Source organism: Salmo salar, chromosome ssa01 (genome assembly GCF_905237065.1).
Source record: "Salmo salar chromosome ssa01, Ssal_v3.1, whole genome shotgun sequence".
Lineage (NCBI taxonomy): Eukaryota > Metazoa > Chordata > Actinopteri > Salmoniformes > Salmonidae > Salmo > Salmo salar.
In genome coordinates, this window is record NC_059442.1 from 7,485,982 (window position 1) to 7,505,522 (window position 19,541).

Sequence of the window (19,541 nt, forward strand, 5' to 3'; positions counted from 1 at the left end):
GAGGGAGGAAGGTAGGGAGGGAGGTAGGGAGGGAGGGAGGAAGGGAGGGAGGGAGGAAGGGGAGCATGGAAAAGTGGAAACACTGCCAGCAGTGTTTCTGCTTTAGGGGGAGGAGAAGGGGGAGGTAGGGTTGGTGAATCACATTACATTGGTACTCTCTCCTCTCTTCATCTCCCCTCTCTCCTCTCTTCTCTCTCTGTCTCCCCCCACTCATCTCTTCTCTCTCTCTCCTCTCTTCTTTCTCTGTCTCTCCTCTCTTCTCTTTCTGTCTCTCCTCTTTTCTCTCCATGTCTCCCCTCTCTTCTCTCTCTGTCTCCCCTCTTTTCTCTCCCTGTCTCCCCTCTCTCCTCTCTTCTCTCTCTGTCTCCCCCCGCTCATCTCTTCTCTCTCTCTCCTCTCTTCTTTCTCTGTCTCTCTTATTTTCTCTCCATGTCTCCCCTCTCTCCTCTTTTCTCTCTATGTCTCCCCTTTCTCTCTTCTCTGTCTCCCCTTTCTCTCCTCTCTCTGTCTCCCCTTTCTCCTCTCCTCTCTCTCAGTCTCCCTCTCTTCTTTCTCAGTCTCCCTCTCTCCTATCTTCTCTCTCTGTCTCGCCTCTCTAATCCACAATAAGAATAATATGACACTTATTCAGAAATATCAATACTACATATATCTATATTATAAATAAAGAGATAGGTCAACATTAAAGGGTTAGGAAACTAAACTGAACAGGTTGTTCTGCACTGTAACATTGAAATATAACACCGTTATCTCTAGCTCGTCCTGTAGTTTAAAGGCACAGGGTGACACAGTCTTCCATCTAGATCATTGAGACACCAGTCCATCCCAGTATGTCCATAGAAGAGGAGTTTAAGGTTGTTGGTCCACGAAGCAGAGAGGAGCAGAGAAATGTGTGTGTGCATGTGTTTCCCGTCACAGTGTGGTAAACTGGCCCAGGGCTTGCTTCAGCTTCTCAGCAATCTGGTCAATGAGAAGAAAACTACATTAACCAGCATGCAACATGAGATGACAACTACATTAACCAGCATGCAACATGAGATGACAACTACATTAACCAGCATGCAACAGGAGACGATTACTACATTAACCAGCATGCAACTATTACTCTGTTTAGAGCTGTAAGATACTGCATACAGCATTTTGCTGTCTTTCAAGCCATATTGTCTTTCAAAACATATTGTCTTTCAAACCATATTGTCTTACAAAACATATTGTCTTACAAAACATATTGTCTCTCAAATCATAAAACTTTCAAACCAAATTGTCTTTCAAAACAAACTGTCTTTCAAAACAAATTGTCTTTCAAAACAAATTGTCTTTCAAAACAAATCGTCTTTCCAAACAAATTAATTCAAAACAAATTGTATTTCAAACCATATTGTCTTTCAAAACAAACTGTCTTTCAAAACAAATTGTCTTTTAAAACAAATTGTCTTTCAAACCATATTGTCTTTCAAAACATGATTGGTTCCTGATGTTTTGAAAGATAATAACCCCCTGTCCCTCTCTCTCTCTCTGTCCCTCTCTTCTCTATATGCACCTCCATACCTTCAGGCTCTGATCAGGCCCTACACCCAAACAAGGGCACTGCGTTCATCCACCACTGGCCTGCTGGCCCCCCTACCTCTGAGGAAGCACAGTTCCCGCTCAGCCCAGTCAAAACTGTTCGCTGCTCTGGCACCCCAATGGTGGAACAAGCTCCCTCACGACGCCAGGACAGCGGAGTCAATCACCACCTTCCGGAGACACCTGAAACCCCACCTCTTTAAGGAATACCTAGGATAGGATAAAGTAATCCTTCTAACCCCCCCCCCCCCTTAAAAGATTTAGATGCACTATTGTAAAGTGGTTGTTCCACTGGATATCATAAGGTGAATGCACCATTTTGTAAGTCGCTCTGGATAAGAGCGTCTGCTAAATGACTTAAATGTAATGTAATGTAATGTTCTCTTCTTACCATTTCATAGAACCTGATCTGTTCTTCCAGGTAGAGCTGCATAACTCTGTTGTAGTCATAGATACGGTTGCTATGGAAGTGGTTCATCTCAGCTGAATGGAAACACAGGTGGAAGGTAAAGAGGTTGCGTTTAGTATTTATTAGGTTCCCCCAATTAGCTGCTGCAGAGGCTACACTCCCTGGGGTCCAAACAGGAAACAACATTATAAAATACATAATATATATTAAAATACAGCACTACATTGACATTACAATTTAGCCATTCAGCACACTCTCACTTCCAGAGCAATCCATAGCTAGTGCATTCATCTTCAGATAGCCAGGCGGGACAACAACACATCACAGTCGAACACCAACCACGTATCACATACATGATACAATGCAAAATACAATACAAAATCCATCAAAATGTCTGTGTGTCTCTTCACAGTCCCCGTCGTGCCGTAAGGTGTTCTTTTATCTGGTTTATGAGTCTGGTTTTATTGTTAGCTTGAGTTACCTGGGTTACCAGAGAGTTCCATTTAGTCATGGCTCTATTTAATACTCTGCGTTTCCCAGCCTCTGTTCTGGACCTGGGGACTGTGAAGAGACCTCTGGTTGCATGTCTTGTGTTGTACCGATGATTCTCTGCTTGAACAGACCAGACCAAAAAATAAAGAAATAAAACATTTACATAAGTATTCAGAAAGTATTCAGAACCTTTACTCAGTACTTTCTTGACGCACCTTTGGCAGCGATTACAGCCTCGAGTCTTCTTGGGTATGACGCTACAAGCTTGGCACACCGGTATTTGGGGAGTTTCTCCAATTTTTCTCTGGAGATCCTCTGACGCTCTGACAGCTATTTACAGGTCTCTCCAGAGATGTTCAATCGGGTTCAAGTATGGGCTCTGGTTGGGCCACTCAAGGATATTCAAAGACTTGTTCCGAAGCCACTCCTGCATTGTCTTGGCTGTGTGCTTAGGGTCATTGTCCTGTTGGAAGGTGAACCTCCGCCCCAGTCTGAGGTCCTGAGAGCTCTGGAGCAGGTTTTTATCAAGGATCTCTCTGTACATTTCTCCGTTCATCTTTCCCTCGATCCTGACTATTCTCCCAGTCCCTGAAAAACATCCCCACAGCATGATGCTGCCACCACTATGCTTCACCGTAAGGATGGTGCCAGGTTTCCTCCAGACGTGACGCTTGGCATTCAGGCGAAGGAGATCAATCTTGGTTTCATCAGACCACAGAATCTTGTTTCTCATGGTCTGAGAGTCCTTTAGGTGCCTTTTGGCAAACTTTAAGCATGCTGTCATGTGCCTTTTACTCAGGAGTGGCTTCCGTCTGGCCATAAAGGTCTGATTGGTGGAGTGCTGCAGAGATGGTTGTCCTTCTGGAATGTTCTCCCATCTCCACAGAGGAACTCTGGAACTGTCAGAGTGACCATCAGGTTCTTGTTCACCTCCCTGACCAAGGCCCTTCTCACCCGATTGCTCAGTTTGGCCAGGTGGCCAGCTCTAGGAAGAGTCTTGGTGGTTCCTAACTTCTTCCATTTAAGAATTATTGAGGCCACTGTGTTGTTGGAGACCTTCAATGCTGCAGAAATGTTCTGGTACCCTTCCCCAGATCTGTGCCTCGACACAATCCTGTCTTGGAGCTCTATGGACAATTCCTTCGACCTCATGGCTTGGTTTTTGCTCTGACATGCACTGTCAACTGTGGGACCTTATATAGACAGGTGTGTGCCTTTACAAATCATGTCCAATCAATTGAATTATCCGCAGGTGGACTCCAATCAAGAGGTAGAAACATCTCAAGGATGATCAATGGAAACAGGATGCACCTGAGCTCAATTTTGAGTCTCATAGCAAAGGGTCTGAATTTTTTTTTATACATTTGCAAAAAATTCTATAAACCTGTTTGCGCTCTGTCATTATGGGGTATTGTACGTAGATTGATGAGGAAAATGTTTTATTTAATCCATTTTAGAATAAAGCTGTAATGTAACAAAATGTGGAAAAAGTCAACGGGTCTGAATACTTTCTGAATGCACTGTATATGCTTTGCCCATGATAGTTTTCTATCTAGGGTGACACCCAGCAGTTTATTCTCTTCCACTTGCTCAATTGCCACATTATTCAATAATAGATCCAGATGAGGTTAAACCTATTGTTAGTTACCCATTCTAGAACTGACTGGAGCTCTATGTTAAACCTATTGTTAGTTACCCATTCTAGAACTGACTGGAGCTCTATGTTAAAGCTATTGTTAGTTACCCATTCTAGAACTGACTGGAGCTCTATGTTAAAGCTATTGTTAGTTACCCATTCTAGAACTGACTGGAGCTCTATGTTAAAGCTATTGTTAGTTACCCATTCTAGAACTGACTGGAGCTCTATGTTGAGGGTGTCAGTTATTTATTTTACTGTTGCAGCTGGTGCTATACTTTTGAGTCGTCAGCATACATGGACACACCAGGCATTATTCAAGGTCAGTGGAAGGTCATTAGTAAAACACAGAAAACAATAATGGCCCTAGCCGGCTGCCCTGCGGTACACCCAACTCAACCTGGATTTGCATTAGAGAGGCTTCCATTAAAGAAAACCCTCTGTGTTCTATTGGATAGGTAACTATCCATCCAGGATATGGCAGAAGACGTTAATCCACAACACCTATGTTTTTTCCCCGCAATATGTTATGATCAATGACATCAAAAGCTGCAAAACCTATTGTATGATCGCTTATATACTATTTTACGACACGTCTTCGGAACTTTGGTTTTCCTAGATATGGCTATTACATTCTGATCACTACATCCTATGGATGTGGATACTGCTTTAGAGCAGATTTCTGCAACATTAGTAAAGATGTGATCAATACATGTGGATTATTTAGTTCCTGTTCTGTTTGTAACTACCTTGGTAGGTTGACTGATAACCTGAACTAAGTTGCAGACACTGGTTACAGTTTGAAGCTTTTTCTTGAGTGAACAGTTGGATGAGAACCAGTCAATATTTAGGTCATCCAGAAAATATACCTCTCTGTTGATATCACATACATTATCAAGCATTTCACACATATTATCCAGATACTGATTGTTAGCACTTGGTGGTCTATAGCAGCTTCTCATAAGAATGGGCTTTACGTGAGGCAGGTGAACCTGCAGCCATATTACTTCAACAGCATTTGACATGCATTTACACACAACACAGGTGAACAGGTGCACAGGTGAACAGGTGAACAGGTGCACAGGTGCACAGGTGAACAGGTGCACAGGTCCACAGGTGTACAGGTGAACAGGTCCACAGGTGTACAGGTGCACAGGTGAACAGGTGAACAGGTGCACAGGTGTACAAGTGAACAGGTGAACAGGTGCACAGGTGAACAGGTCCACAGGTGAACAGGTCCACAGGTGTACAGGTGCACAGGTGAACAGGTGCACAGGTCCACAGGTGTGCGTTACCTTGTAGTGAGTAGGACATGATGCTGGTACGTTTGATCATGGTCACTTTGTCCTGTGTGGTGATCTTCCCTGCTGCCACCATCTTATCCCCTTCCCTCACCTTCTCTATAGCTGCCTACAGCCACACACACACACACACACACACACACACACACACACACACACACACACACACACACACACACACACACACACACACACACACACACACACACAGTTGATTTAGCTTGATCAGTGTACCGGGAGAGTGGCGTTTGTACTTTTAGGATTATTTCATTGGTTCTACTGTTACGGACCAGCTAAATCAAGTACAGCTCAATAAACTACTTTTTTGACCCAGTTGTGATCTGATGTGTACCCCAAATTAAAGGAAAGGGAAAGGGGGGATACCCTAGTCAGTTGTAAAACAGAATGCAATCAACTGAAATGTGTCTTCTGCATTTAACCAAATTGTATCAGGTTTCAGGGTATACAATACCTAATAATACTTGACAGTAGTAGAGTAGTATCTGCTGTGTACCTTGTGTACTCCTATAGTATCAGGTTTCAGGGTATACAATACCTAATAATACTTGACAGTAGTAGAGTAGTATCTGCTGTGTACCTTGTGTCCTCCTATAGTATCAGGTTTCAGGGTATACAATACCTAATAATACTTGACAGTAGTAGAGTAGTATCTGCTGTGTACCTTGTGTACTCCTATAGTATCAGGGAAGCAGCCTAGCAGCCCATTGTATTCGTTGTTGGTTTCCATCAGGAAATGAAGGTCTTTTCTCGGCTGGAAGAAATATACATCACAACTGTTTATAATCAATCAGGGTCTGTAGTTTGAACTTCAGAGAGGATGAGAGAGTGGGAGAGAAGGAGAGAGAAATAGAGGGATGAATAGATAGATAGATAGAGAGAGAGAGAACAGGAAAGCCTCAAGGACAGGAACAACCATAACATACATACATATCATTGTGTTTACTTGATATTTTTATTTATTTATTTCACCTTTATTTAACCAGGTAGGCAAGTTGAGAACAAGTTCTCATTTACAATTGCGACCTGGCCAAGATAAAGCAAAGCAGTTCGACACATACAACAACACAGAGTTACACATGGAGTAAAACAACATACAATCAATGATACAGTAGACAAAAATAAGACTATATACAATGTGAGCAAATGAGGTGAGATAAGGGAGGTAAAGGCAAAAAAGGCCATGGTGGCAAAGTAAATAAAGTATAGCAAGTAAGACACTGGAATGGTAGATTTATAATTTGAAGAAAGTTCAAAGTTAAAATATAAATAATATGGTGCAAAGGAGCAAAATAATAAATAAAATAAATAAATACAGTAGGGAAAGAGGTAGTAGTTAGGGCTAAATTATAGATGGGCTATGTACAGGTGCAGTGATCTGGGAGCTGCTCTGATAGCTGGTGCTTAAAGCTAGTGAGGGAGATAAGTGTTTCCAGTTTCCGAGATTTTTGTAGTTCGTTCCAGTCATTGGCAGCAGAGAACTGGAAGGAGAGACGACCAAAGGAGGAGTTGGCTTTAGGGGTGACCAGAGAGATATACCTGCTGGAGCGCGTGCTACAGGTGGGTGCTGCTATGGTGACCAGTGAGCGGAGATAAGGGGGGACTTTACCTAGTAGGGTCTTGTAGATGACCTGGAGCCAAGGTGTTTGGCGACGATTATGAAGCGAAGGCCAGCCAACGAGAGCGTACAGGACGCAGTGGTGGGTAGTATATGGGGCTTTGGTGACAAAACGGATGGCACTGATAGCTACCTACACGAATATCATTGTGTTTACTTGATAGCTACCTACACAAATAGCTAGCTAGAACAAAGTGTTAATAAGATAAAAATTCATTAAAAAGATTTAAAAGCAAAACAAATAATGTTTGCATGTTACCTGCTCGGCTACGATCTGTGCGATCTCCTCGTATGTTTTCCCTGCAGCTGTGAGAGCATCTGTGAGCGTGGCCTCTCCTACACGCACGCATGCACACACACGCACGCACGCACGCACACACACACACACACACACACACACACACACACACACACACACACACACACACACACACACACACACACACACACACACACACACACACACACACACACACACACACAAACGTGACAAAGACCCATTGATCATAGTGTACAGTCCTATGGCAGAAGCCAGTACCACATAGCATAAAGCATCATGGGAGTCGGTCAGTACCTGTATATCCACTGGTGTTGAAGACAGATGACAGGTTCTGAAAGGCCTTTCCAATGTTCTGGTACTCCTTAGGTAGAGCTGAACGCATCAAACACACACACACACACACACACACACACACACACACACACACGCACACGCCTAGTTTAACGCAGTATGACTTGGAGGGAGTTGTAGTTTTAAGGTCCAATGCAGCCATTTTTGTATCAATATCAAATAATTTCTGGGTAACAATTAAGTACCTTACTGTAAAAGATATCCTTTAAATTGGGCAAAAAAATGTCTCAAACAAGAATTTTGCTAGGACTGTCTGGGAGTGGTCTGAGTGGGTAGGGGAAAACTGAAAACCATCTGTGATTGGCAGAGAGGTTTGGAACACTCTTTGCTATTGGTCTATTAACCAATGTACCATATGGTGATGTCACAATGGAAAGCCCAAACTCCCGCCCATGCAAACCTGCTGTTTAGAAGGACCTGTGTACAGTAGATTAGGATTGTATTTTCTACCAGTAACTATCAGGAAATAACACTAATCCCATTTTTTCATACTTTTACAGTGTTCGTTTCATCAGCTGTTGTACAATATGTAATGCTTATTTAGGCCAGTTTGGTTCTGGTTCGATTATTAAAAGATAATCACATATGCATTATGTGGGTTGAACGCTGTGACAACACAGAAATAACAATTAATAACAGCCCCATGATGGTAGTGACTGCCCATTACTGCTTATCACTTATTAACTACAATTTATTAACATTACTTTACTTTAATAAAATATTTCAGTTTGTTCTGTATATTACATTTGTTTTCTTTGATGACTTTATTATTTCATTCCAAGTCATCATCTAACCTGTAAAGAGCTGCTGCCTGTGCTGTCAGACAACATCCCTATTTTAATAAACTGTTTAAAAAAAGGATCTGCCCCTTGTTTTCCATTTGCCCCTAAAATGACATACCCAAATCTAACTGCCTGTAGTTCAGGCCCAGAAGCAAGGATATGCTGATTCTTGGTACCATTTGAAAGCAAACACATTGAAGTTTGTGGAAATGTGAAAGGAATGTAGGAGAATATAACACATTAGATCTGGTAAAAGATAATTAAAATGTTAAAAAAAAATATTATTTTATATATTTTTTTGTACCATCACCTTTGAAATGCAAGAGAAAGGCCATATTGTATTATTCCAGCCCAGGTGCAATCTAGATTTTGGCCACTAGATGGCAGCAGTGTATGCGCAATGTTTTAGACTGATCCAATGAGCCATTGTATTTCTGTTCAAAGTTTTGTTACAAGACTGCCCAAATGTGCCTAATTTGTTTATTAATAACTTTTCATGTTCAAAATTGTGCACTCTCCTCAAACAATAGCATGGTATTCTTTCACTGTAATAGCTACTGTAAATTGGACAGTGCAGTTAGATTAACAAGAATTTAAGCTTTCTGACAATATCAGATATGTCTATGTCTTGGGAAATGTTCTTGTTACTTACAACCTCATGCTAATCGCATTAGCCTATGTTAGCTCAACCGTCCCGTGGACGGGACACCGATCCAGAAGAAGTTTTAAACTAAATAATTATTTAAACAAGCATTTCGCTACACCCGCAATACCATCTGTATGTGACCAATAAAATGTGATTTTATTTGAAATATTATTAAGCAACTGGTTCCACATAATTATATATTTTTGTTTATTCAACTTTTCAGTGTTCAAAGTCAATCTCTGCCCTGTTAAAAGTAAACTCAAGAAAAACTATTTTATTGATCATAGTAATTAAAGAGTAACATTAAAACAGGTTTATATTCCCCACAAACATTAGACAACTATACAGAAAAACCTCAAATTGCTTAAATAATGAAATCAAATGAATGATGAGAGAATAGTCAGATTAACTGATAATTGGCACGGAGATTGGAATGCCATGAACCAAGAGGTTGTGAGTTCAAATCCCAGGTGAGAACATGTTTGAATAATAATTACTGTATTACATGCATAATGTAATCATGTATGTGAACGTTTGTCAAATATGCCAGTTGAAAGCATTGCATGTTAAAAGCAATGTGTGTGTGTGTGTGTAACCAGCTGCACAACCTTCTTTAGTCAAGAGGCCCAAATTATAATTTATAATTAAATGAACATTTGAGACAAGTTGAGCAAACACATGATTTTAAATTGACAGAATTGTTGCCAAAGTTTTCTCAAGTTGGAGCTAAGTTTGAGCAAATTATTATTAAGTAACACCTGGACTGAAAAGTTCAGTCAACTAAAACAAGGCTGTGGAACCAGTTACTTGATAATAATTAGTTGAAACAACTAGATTTGTGGATTTTTTTTTTCATAGTAAATAAGGCATATTTTTATAACTGCTGAATTCCAACTATCAGTCACTTAGATGATTCTCTATCCTATCCCTCTCGATCGCACGTTTTCTGTCTCTTCTCTCCCTCTAGGTGTCTGCCCCACACAGACAGGACAAGTAGGTGTGCAATGGATTACGGTCATTGTAGTTAATTACCAAGTTTTCTGCGCTAAACTACATAGAATATTTGCCTTTTGGAAACTACAACTCCCTACTACATTGCACAGTTTGGGCTCTATCTGATTTATTTCTTGAGAAACTGCACATTGAGCTTACAGAAGAAAAAAAAAATAATGAAATGGAATTCAAATAACTGAACCGACAACCTGTTATGGCTAGGGGTTCCACTAGCGGAACGTTTCCACAACATCCGGTGAAATGGCGGAGCGCGAAATTCCAAAAACATTATTAGAAATATTTACCTTTCATACATTCACAAGTGCAATATACCAAATTAAAGCTTAAGTTCTTGTTAATCTAGCCACCGTGTCAGATTTCAAAAAAGGCTTTACAGCGAAAGCAAACCATGCGATTATCTGAGGACAGCACCCCATCAAACAAACACATGACAATTATATTTCAACCCGCCAGGCGTGACACAAAACTCAGAAATAACGATATTGTAACGGCTGTCTTCAGAAATGGACCAAGGCGCAGCAGGTATGTGAATACTCATATTTAATTTCAAATAAGGAGTAAAGCATCCACTTAACAAAACAATAAAGGTGACAACAGCTACAGTTCTGCAGGCTAGAAACGCAGTGCAAAAACAACCACCCACAACCCCAAAGAAAAACACACACACCTATATAGGACTTCCAATCAAAGGCAACTCAACACACCTGCCTTCAATTGGAAGTCCCAATCAACAACACAATCATTCACATACAAAAACTGCCACGTCCTGACCCCAAAACTAATACAATAGCTCCATCTGCTGGTCAGGACGTGACAGATATAATTCATGCCTTACCTTTGAAGATCTTCTTCTGTTGGCACTACAATATGTCCCATAAACATCACAAATGGTCCTTTTGTTCGATTAATTCCGTCGTTTTATCTCCAAAATGTCCATTTATTTGGCGCATTTGATTCAGAAAAACACCGGTTCCAGCTCGCCCAACATGATGTAACGCCCTGGCCATAGAGAGGGGTTTTTTGTTCTTTATTTTGGTTAGGCCAGGGTGTTACATTGGGTGGGCGTTCTATGTTCATTTCTCTATGTTGGCTGGTTTCTTTGGTTTGGCCGTGTGTGGCTCCCAATCAGGCACAGCTGTAGTTCGTTGTTGCTGATTGGGAGTCACACATAAGTAGCCTGTTTTTCCTTTGGGTTTTGTGGGTGATTGTATTCTGTTAGTGTGTTTTCCTGACAGAACTGTTTCTGGTCGTTTTTGTTTTGTTTTTGTATTGTGTTCGTTCAGTCTATTAAAATTCTAATGATGAACACATCCTCCGCTGCACCTTGGTCTAATTCTGACGACGGCCGTTACAGAATCACCCACCAACAACGGACCAAGCAGCGGAGGAAGGAGAAGCACCAGGAGAGGGGCAATATGGACTATCGGGAGTCGTGGACCTGGGAGGAGATCAGAGCCGGAGTGGGCCCATGGAAGAAGGCAAAGGAGGACAGGGAATATTACAGTGGAACGCGTTCAAACCGGAGAGGCAGCCCCAATATTTTTTTGGGGGGGGGCACATGGACAGATCGGCGGAGCCGAGGATGGAACCAGAGCCAGTCGCGGTAAAATTGGAGGGGAGCGAAGCAGAGACTGTTAAGGAGTTGATGGATAAATTGGAGGAGAAGAATATGAGAGAGCAATTGTGTTGGTGTATTAGGCACGGCATTCGCCCTGCAGAGCGTGTCCTAGAAATAATGTCACCTGAGTTAGTACTTCATACTTGTCCTGAGGTGCGTGCTAGCCGTCTGGTAAAGACAGTACCAGGTCCACGCACCAGGCCTCCAGTGCGTCAGCCCAGTCCTACTCGTCCTATTCCTGCTCCTCGCACTAGCTCTGAGGTGCGTGTATCCGAACTGGCACTTCCAATACCAGCACCACGCATCAGGCTTCCAGTGCGGCAGCCCAGTCCAACTCAGCCTGTTCCCGCTCCCCGCACTAACCCTGAGGTGCGTGTCCCCGAACTGGAACTTCCAGTACCAGCACCACGCATCGTGTAAACTTGGCTTTCAAAGACCTTAGAAAGGCAGGGTAGAATAGATATAGGTCTGTAACAGATTACCGACAATTTTGAATCTCACCGTACCTTCTCCGCTATGCAATCTGGTTTCAGAGCTGGTCATTGGGTGCACCTCAGCCACGCTCAAGGTCCTAAACGATATCAGAACCGCCATCGATAAGAGACATTACTGTGCAGCCGTATTCATCGACCTGGCCAAGGCTTTCGACTCTGTCAATCACAAAATTCTTATTGGCAGACTCAACAGCCTTGGTTTCTCAAATTATTTCCTCGCCTGGTTCACCAATTACTTCTCCGATAGAGCTCAGTATGTCAAATCGAAGGGCCTGTTGTCCGGACCTCTGCCAGTCTCTATGGGGTTGCCACAGGGTTCAATTCTCGGGCCGACTCTCTTCTCCCTATACATCAATGATATCAATCTTGCTGCTGGTGACTCTCTGATCCACCTCTATGCAGACGACACCATTCTGTATACCTCTGGCCCTTCTTTGGACACTGTGTTAACTAACCTGCAGATGAGCTTCAATGCCATACAACTCTCCTTCCGTGGCCTCCAACTGCTCTTAAATGCAAGCAAAACTAAATGCATGCTCTTCAACCGATCGCTGCCAGCACCTGCCCGCCCGTCCAACTAGCATCACTACTCTGGATGGTTCTGACTTAGAATATGTGGACAACTACAAATACCTAGGTGTCTGGTTAGACTGTAAACTCTCCTTCCAGACTCACATTAAACATCTCCAATCCAAAATTAAATCTAGAATCGGCTTCCTATTTCGCAACAAAGCATCCTTCACTCATGCTACCAAACATACCCTCGTAAAACTGACCATCCTACCGATCCTTGACTTCGGCGATGTCATTTACAAAATAGCCTCCAACACTCTACTCAAAAAATTGGATGCAGTCTATCACAGTGCCATCCGTTTTGTCACCAAAGCCCCATATACTACCCACCACTGTGACCTGTATGCTCTCATTGGCTGGCCCTCGCTTCATACTCGTCGCCAAACCCACTGGCTCCAGGTCATCTACAAGTCTCTGCAAGGGAAAGCCCCGCCTTATCACAGCTCACTGGTCACCATAGCAGCACCTACCCGTAGCACGCGCTCCAGCAGGTATATCTCACTGGTCACCCCCAAAGCCAATTCTTCCTTTGGCCGCCTCTCCTTCCAGTTCTCTGCTGCCAATGACTGGAACGAACTGCAAAAATCTCTAAAGCTGGAGACTCTTATCTCCCTCACTAGCTTTAAGCACCAGCTGTCAGAGCAGCTCACAGATCACTGCACCTGTACATAGCTCATCTGTAAATAGCCCATCCAATCTACCTCATCCCCATACTGTCTTTATTTATTTATCTTGCTCCTTTGCACCCCAGTATCTCTACTTGCACATTCATCTTCTGCACATCTACCATTCCAGTGTTTAATTGCTTTATTGTAATTACTTCGCCACCACGGCCTATTTATTGCCTTACCTCCCTTATCTTACCCATCTATATTTTAGCCCAAACTACTACCTCTTCCCCTACTTTATTTATTTATTTAATTTATTTTGCTCCTTTGCACCATATTATTTATATTTTAACTTTGAACTTTCTTCAAATAACAAATCTACCATTCCAGTGTTTTACTTGCTATACTTTATTTACTTTGCCACCATGGCCTTTTTTGCCTTTACCTCCCTTATCTCACATCATTTGCTCACATTGTATATAGTCTTATTTCTTTCTACTGTATTCTTTCTACCTGGTGGTTACTAGTCCAACACTCTAACCACCAGGCTACCTGCTGGTTACTAGTCCAACGCTCTAACCACTAGGCTACCTGCTGGTTACTAGTCCAACGCTCTAACCACTAGGCTACCTGCTGGTTACTAGTCCAACACTCTAACCACCAGGCTACCTGCTGGTTACTAGTCCAACGCTCTAACCACTAGGCTACCTGCTGGTTACTAGTCCAACGCTCTAACCACTAGGCTACCTGCTGGTTACTAGTCCAACACTCTAACCACTAGGCTACCTGCTGGTTACTAGTCCAACGCTCTAACCACTAGGCTACCTGCTGGTTACTAGTCCAACGCTCTAACCACTAGGCTACCTGCTGGTTACTAGTCCAACACTCTAACCACCAGGCTACCCTGCCACCCCATTCTGATAGAAGTGTAAAGATAATAATAGTGATTTACCTCCACCTGCAGAGCTGGAGTCCTGAACCAACTCTTGTGTGTCATTCATATATTGTGGCCAGTAGATGGCAGTGATATAGTTTGAAGCCATTTGTAAACCACAGGCAACCATATTTAAAGAAGAAGACAATGCTCTGATTATTGGCTTATCGCTCCCAACCCATAGGAATCCCCAATCCAGTTGACTACTTGGTGGAAGCACTCAATGGCCATGTTAAAACTGGTTATATCCATCTAGAGTCCTTTAGCTAACTCTATTCACAGAGCTCACTAGATGGCTATGCTACAACAGGCTTCAAAAACATTCACATTTTCTACAGCTCAGAGCTATAAAAAGGTGAGATTATTGTCTAGATGCTTTTTATAGTGGAGATCAGGTTTATAAATTGCCTGGCTGGGCTGATGAGACAGTGGATTGTACAGTCAGATGGAACACAGTAAATAGGCATTTTAACCTCATAGATTTAGCTGGTGGTAAATTGTGGAATAGACACCGGCTGGAATGCGGTTTAAACCAATCAGCATTCAGGATTAGACCCACCCATTGTGTAACATGTATTATTTCTTTGTTGTGATTGGTTGAGATTTGTTGTTATGTACATTGTATTTCTCCTGTTTTTTTTTGTGTGAAACTTGTACAAGAGACATCCGTCTCAATGGGACTACCCTGTCTAAAATAAAGGTTAAATAAAGTCACGAAAAAAACTCTGGCGACGGTTGCCATGGAAGCCACTAACCTGTGACCTGTTTGTCAGGCAGCGAGGCGATGGGTATGGCAGAACCAAACTTTTCCAACAGGCGCTCAAACAGCCAATCAAAATGCTTATACCTATGATTGACAGGTCTGTTGGTCGTCTACAGGAAAACAACAAAAGGAGGAGAGTCAAAGAAGAGTGTGTGTGCGTTTGTGTGTGTGTGTGTGTGTGTGTGTGTGTGTGTGTGTGTGTGTGTGTGTGTGTGTGTGATACTCACATTGGGTGTGACCTGGTACTCTATGTAACTCTTCAGGCCGTACATCTTAGAGCCTTTTTTAGGATCAGCCACGACACAGTCAAGAGGAGACTGGGGATACAGCCACACTGGTCCCACATCTCCCATCTACACACACCTACACACACACACACACACACACACACACACACACACACACACACACGGAGAGAGAGAGAGAGAGAGAGAGGGTGTGAGAGAGACAGATAAACAATTACTACATTGCTATTACCACCTATTATCACCTATTACCACCCTGTATGTAATGTTAAATGTAATGTATTGTAATTTAATGTAATGTAATGTATTGTAATTTAATGTAATGTATTGTAATTTAATGTAATGTAATGTATTGTAATTTAATGTAATGTATTGTAATTTAATGTAATGTAATGTAATGTTGCTAAGCAGTTGCTAGGGACTCTTTTGGAAGAAGCTAGCTAACTAACGAAGAACAACAAAGAATATCTAGTTAACAGAAGAAAAGAAAGAGAAAATCAGGACAGAAGAAAAAGGATATCAAAGTGAAACAGTTCTCTAAAGACACAGGAGACAATAATACAAGAAACAACACTTCTGTAGCTTGTCAACTATGTGTCTGTCTATCCCTGTTCTCTCCTCTCTGCACAAGCCATACAAACGCTTCACACCGCGTGGCCGCTGCCACTCCAACCTGGTGGTCCCAGCGCGCACGACCCACATGGAGTTCCAGGTCTCCGGCAGCCTCTGGAACTGCCGGTCTGCAGCCAACAAGGCTGAGTTCATCTCAGCCTATGCTACCCTCCAGTCCCTAGACTTCCTGGCGCTGACGGAAACATGGATTACCACAGATAACACTGCTACTCCTACTGCTCTCTCTTCGTCTGCCCACGTGTTCTCGCATACCCCTAGAGCATCGAGCCAGCGGGGTGGTGGCACTGGAATCCTCATCTCTCCCAAGTGGACATTCTCTCTTTCTCCCCTGACCCATCTGTCTATCTCCTCATTTGAATTCCATGCTGTCACAGTTAGCAGCCCTTTCAAGCTTAACATCCTTATCATTTATCGCCCTCCAGGTTCCCTTGGAGAGTTCATCAATGAGCTTGACGCCTTGATAAGTTCCTTTCCTGAGGATGGCTCACCTCTCACAGTTCTGGGTGACTTTAACCTCCCCACGTCTACCTTTGACTCATTCCTCTCTGCCTCCTTCTTTCCACTCCTCTCCTCTTTTGACCTCACCCTCTCACCTTCCCCCCTACTCACAAGGCAGGCAATACGCTTGACCTCATCTTTACTAGATGCTGTTCTTCCACTAATCTCATTGCAACTCCCCTCCAAATCTCCGACCACTACCTTGTATCCTTTTCCCTCTTGCTCTCATCCAACACTTCTCACTCTGCCCCTACTCGGATGGTATTGCGCCGTCCCAACCTTCGCTCTCTCTCTCCCGCTACTCTCTCCTCTTCCATCCTATCATCTCTTCCCTCTGCTCAAACCTTCTCCAACCTATCTCCTGATTCTGCCTCCTCAACCCTCCTCTCCTCCCTTTCTGCATCCTTTGATTTTCTCTGTCCCCTATCCTCCAGGCCGGCTCGGTCCTCCCCTCCTGCTCCGTGGCTCGACGACTCACTACGAGCTCACAGAACAGGGCTCCGGGCAGCCGAGCGGAAATGGAGGAAAACTCGCCTCCCTGCGGACCTGGCATCCTTTCACTCACTCCTCTCTACATTCTCCTCTTCTGTCTCTGCTGCTAAAGCCACTTTCTACCACTCTAAATTCCAAGCATCTGCCTCTAACCCTAGGGAAGCTCTTTGCTACCTTCTCCTCCCTCCTGAATCCTCCTCCCCCTCCCCCCTCCTCCCTCACTGCGGATGACTTCGTCAACCATTTTGAAAAGAAGGTTGACGATATCCGATCCTCGTTTGCTAAGTCAAACGACACCGCTGGTCCTGCTCACACTGCCCTACCCTGTGCTTTGACCTCTTTTTCCCCTCTCTCTCCAGATGAAATCTCGCGTCTTGTGACGGCCGGCCGCCCAACAACCTGCCCACTTGACCCTATCCCCTCCTCTCTTCTCCAGACCATTTCCGGAGATCTTCTCCCCTTCCTCACCTCGCTCATCAACTCATCCTTGACCGCTGGCTACGTCCCTTCCGTCTTCAAGAGAGCGAGAGTTGCACCCCTTCTGAAAAAACCTACACTCGATCCCTCCGATGTCAACAACTACAGACCAGTATCCCTTCTTTCTTTTCTCTCCAAAACTCTTGAACGTGCCGTCCTTGGCCAGCTCTCCTGCTATCTCTCTCAGAATGACCTTCTTGATCCTAATCAGTCAGGTTTCAAGACTGGGCATTCAACTGAGACTGCTCTTCTCTGTGTCACGGAGGCTCTCCGCACTGCTAAAGCTAACTCTCTCTCCTCTGCTCTCATACTTCTAGACCTATCTGCTGCCTTTGATACTGTGAACCATCAGATCCTCCTCTCCACCCTCTCCGAGTTGGGCATCTCCGGCGCGGCCCACGATTGGATTGCGTCCTACCTGACAGGTCGCTCCTACCAGGTGGCGTGGCGAGAATCTGTCTCCGCACCATGCGCTCTCACCACTGGTGTCCCCCAGGGCTCTGTTCTAGGCCCTCTCCTATTCTCGCTATACACCAAGTCACTTGGCTCTGTCATATCCTCACATGGTCTCTCCTATCATTGCTATGCAGACAACACACAATTAATCTTCTCCTTTCCCCCTTCTGATAACCAGGCGGCGAATCGCATCTCTGCATGTCTGTCAGACATATCAGTGTGGATGACGGATCACCAGCTCAAGCTGAACCTCGGCAAGACGGAGCTGCTCTTCCTCCCGGGGAAGGACTGCCCGTTCCATGATCTCGCCATCACGGTTGACAACTCCCTTGTGTCCTCCTCCCAGAGTGCTAAGAACCTTGGCGTGATCCTGGACAACACCCTGTCGTTCTCCACTAACATCAAGGCGGTGACCCGATCCTGTAGGTTCATGCTCCACAACATTCGCAGAGTACGACCCTGCCTCACACAGGAAGCGGCGCAGGTCCTAATCCAGGCACTTGTCATCTCCCGTCTGGATTACTGCAACTCGCTGTTGGCTGGGCTCCCTGCCTGTGCCATTAAACCCCTACAACTCATCCAGAACGCCGCAGCCCGTCTGGTGTTCAACCTTCTCAAGTTCTCTCACGTCACCCCGCTCCTCCGCTCTCTCCACTGGCTTCCAGTTGAAGCTCGCATCCGCTACAAGACCATGGTGATTGCCTACGGAGCTGTGAAGGGAACGGCACCTCCATACCTTCAGGCTCTGATCAGGCCCTACACCCAAACAAGGGCACTGCGTTCATCCACCACTGGCCTGCTGGCCCCCTACCTCTGAGGAAGCACAGTTCCCGCTCAGCCCAGTCAAAACTGTTCGCTGCTCTGGCACCCCAATGGTGGAACAAGCTCCCTCATGACGCCAGGACAGCGGAGTCAATCACCACCTTCCGGAGACACCTGAAACCCCACCTCTTTAAGGAATACCTAGGATAGGATAAAGTAATCCTTCTAACCCCCCCCAGCCCTTAAAATATTTAGATGCACTATTGTAAAGTGGTTGTTCCACTGGATATCATAAGGTGAATGCACCATTTTGTAAGTCGCTCTGGATAAGAGCGTCTGCTAAATGACTTAAATGTAATGTAAATGTAATGTATTGTAATGTAATGTAATGTATTCTAATGTAATGTAATGTAATGTAATGTAATGTATTGTAATGTATTGTAATGTGGTGTATTGTACTGTATTGTAATGTATTGTATTGTAATGTATTGTAATGTGGTGTATTGTACTGTATTGTAATGTATTGTAATGTATTGTATTGTAATGTATTGTAATGTGGTGTATTGTACTGTAATGTAATGTATTGTACTGTATTCTATTGTAATGTAATGTATTGTACTGTATTGTATTGTGGTGTATTGTACTGTATTGTATTGTGGTGTAATGTATTGTACTGTATTGTATTGTGGTGTATTGTATTGTGGTGTAATGTATTGTACTGTATTGTATTGTATTGTACTGTGTTGTATTGTGATGTATTGTACTGTATTGTATTGTGGTGTATTGTATTGTAATGTATTGTACTGTATTGTATTGTGGTGTATGGTATTGTAATGTATTGTAATGTATTGTATGGTAATGTACTGTAATTTATT

The 19,541-nt window shown here is 43.6% G+C and overlaps 1 protein-coding gene across 2 annotated transcripts in view; it reads right to left on the reverse strand.

The window, feature by feature from the left end:
* Positions 1 to 440: 440 nt before the first annotated feature.
* Positions 441 to 19,541, reverse strand: part of LOC106605244 (sorting nexin-9) — a 26,855-nt gene continuing 7,754 nt past the window's right edge. Inside the window, exons 6-13 of one of the 2 annotated variants that reach the window (XM_045710513.1) lie at positions 15,331 to 15,466; positions 15,096 to 15,213; positions 7,615 to 7,692; positions 7,300 to 7,376; positions 6,087 to 6,176; positions 5,399 to 5,513; positions 1,958 to 2,049; positions 441 to 960 (exon numbers count right to left, since the gene is read on the reverse strand). In XM_045710513.1, coding sequence (XP_045566469.1) covers positions 913 to 960; positions 1,958 to 2,049; positions 5,399 to 5,513; positions 6,087 to 6,176; positions 7,300 to 7,376; positions 7,615 to 7,692; positions 15,096 to 15,213; positions 15,331 to 15,456 — 744 coding nt within the window. In that variant the 5' untranslated portion in view covers positions 15,457 to 15,466 and the 3' untranslated portion in view covers positions 441 to 912. Of the gene's footprint in view, positions 961 to 1,823; positions 2,050 to 5,398; positions 5,514 to 6,086; positions 6,177 to 7,299; positions 7,377 to 7,614; positions 7,693 to 15,095; positions 15,214 to 15,330; positions 15,467 to 19,541 lie in introns of those variants that run through there. The other variant, XM_045710497.1, reaches the window with a different exon arrangement.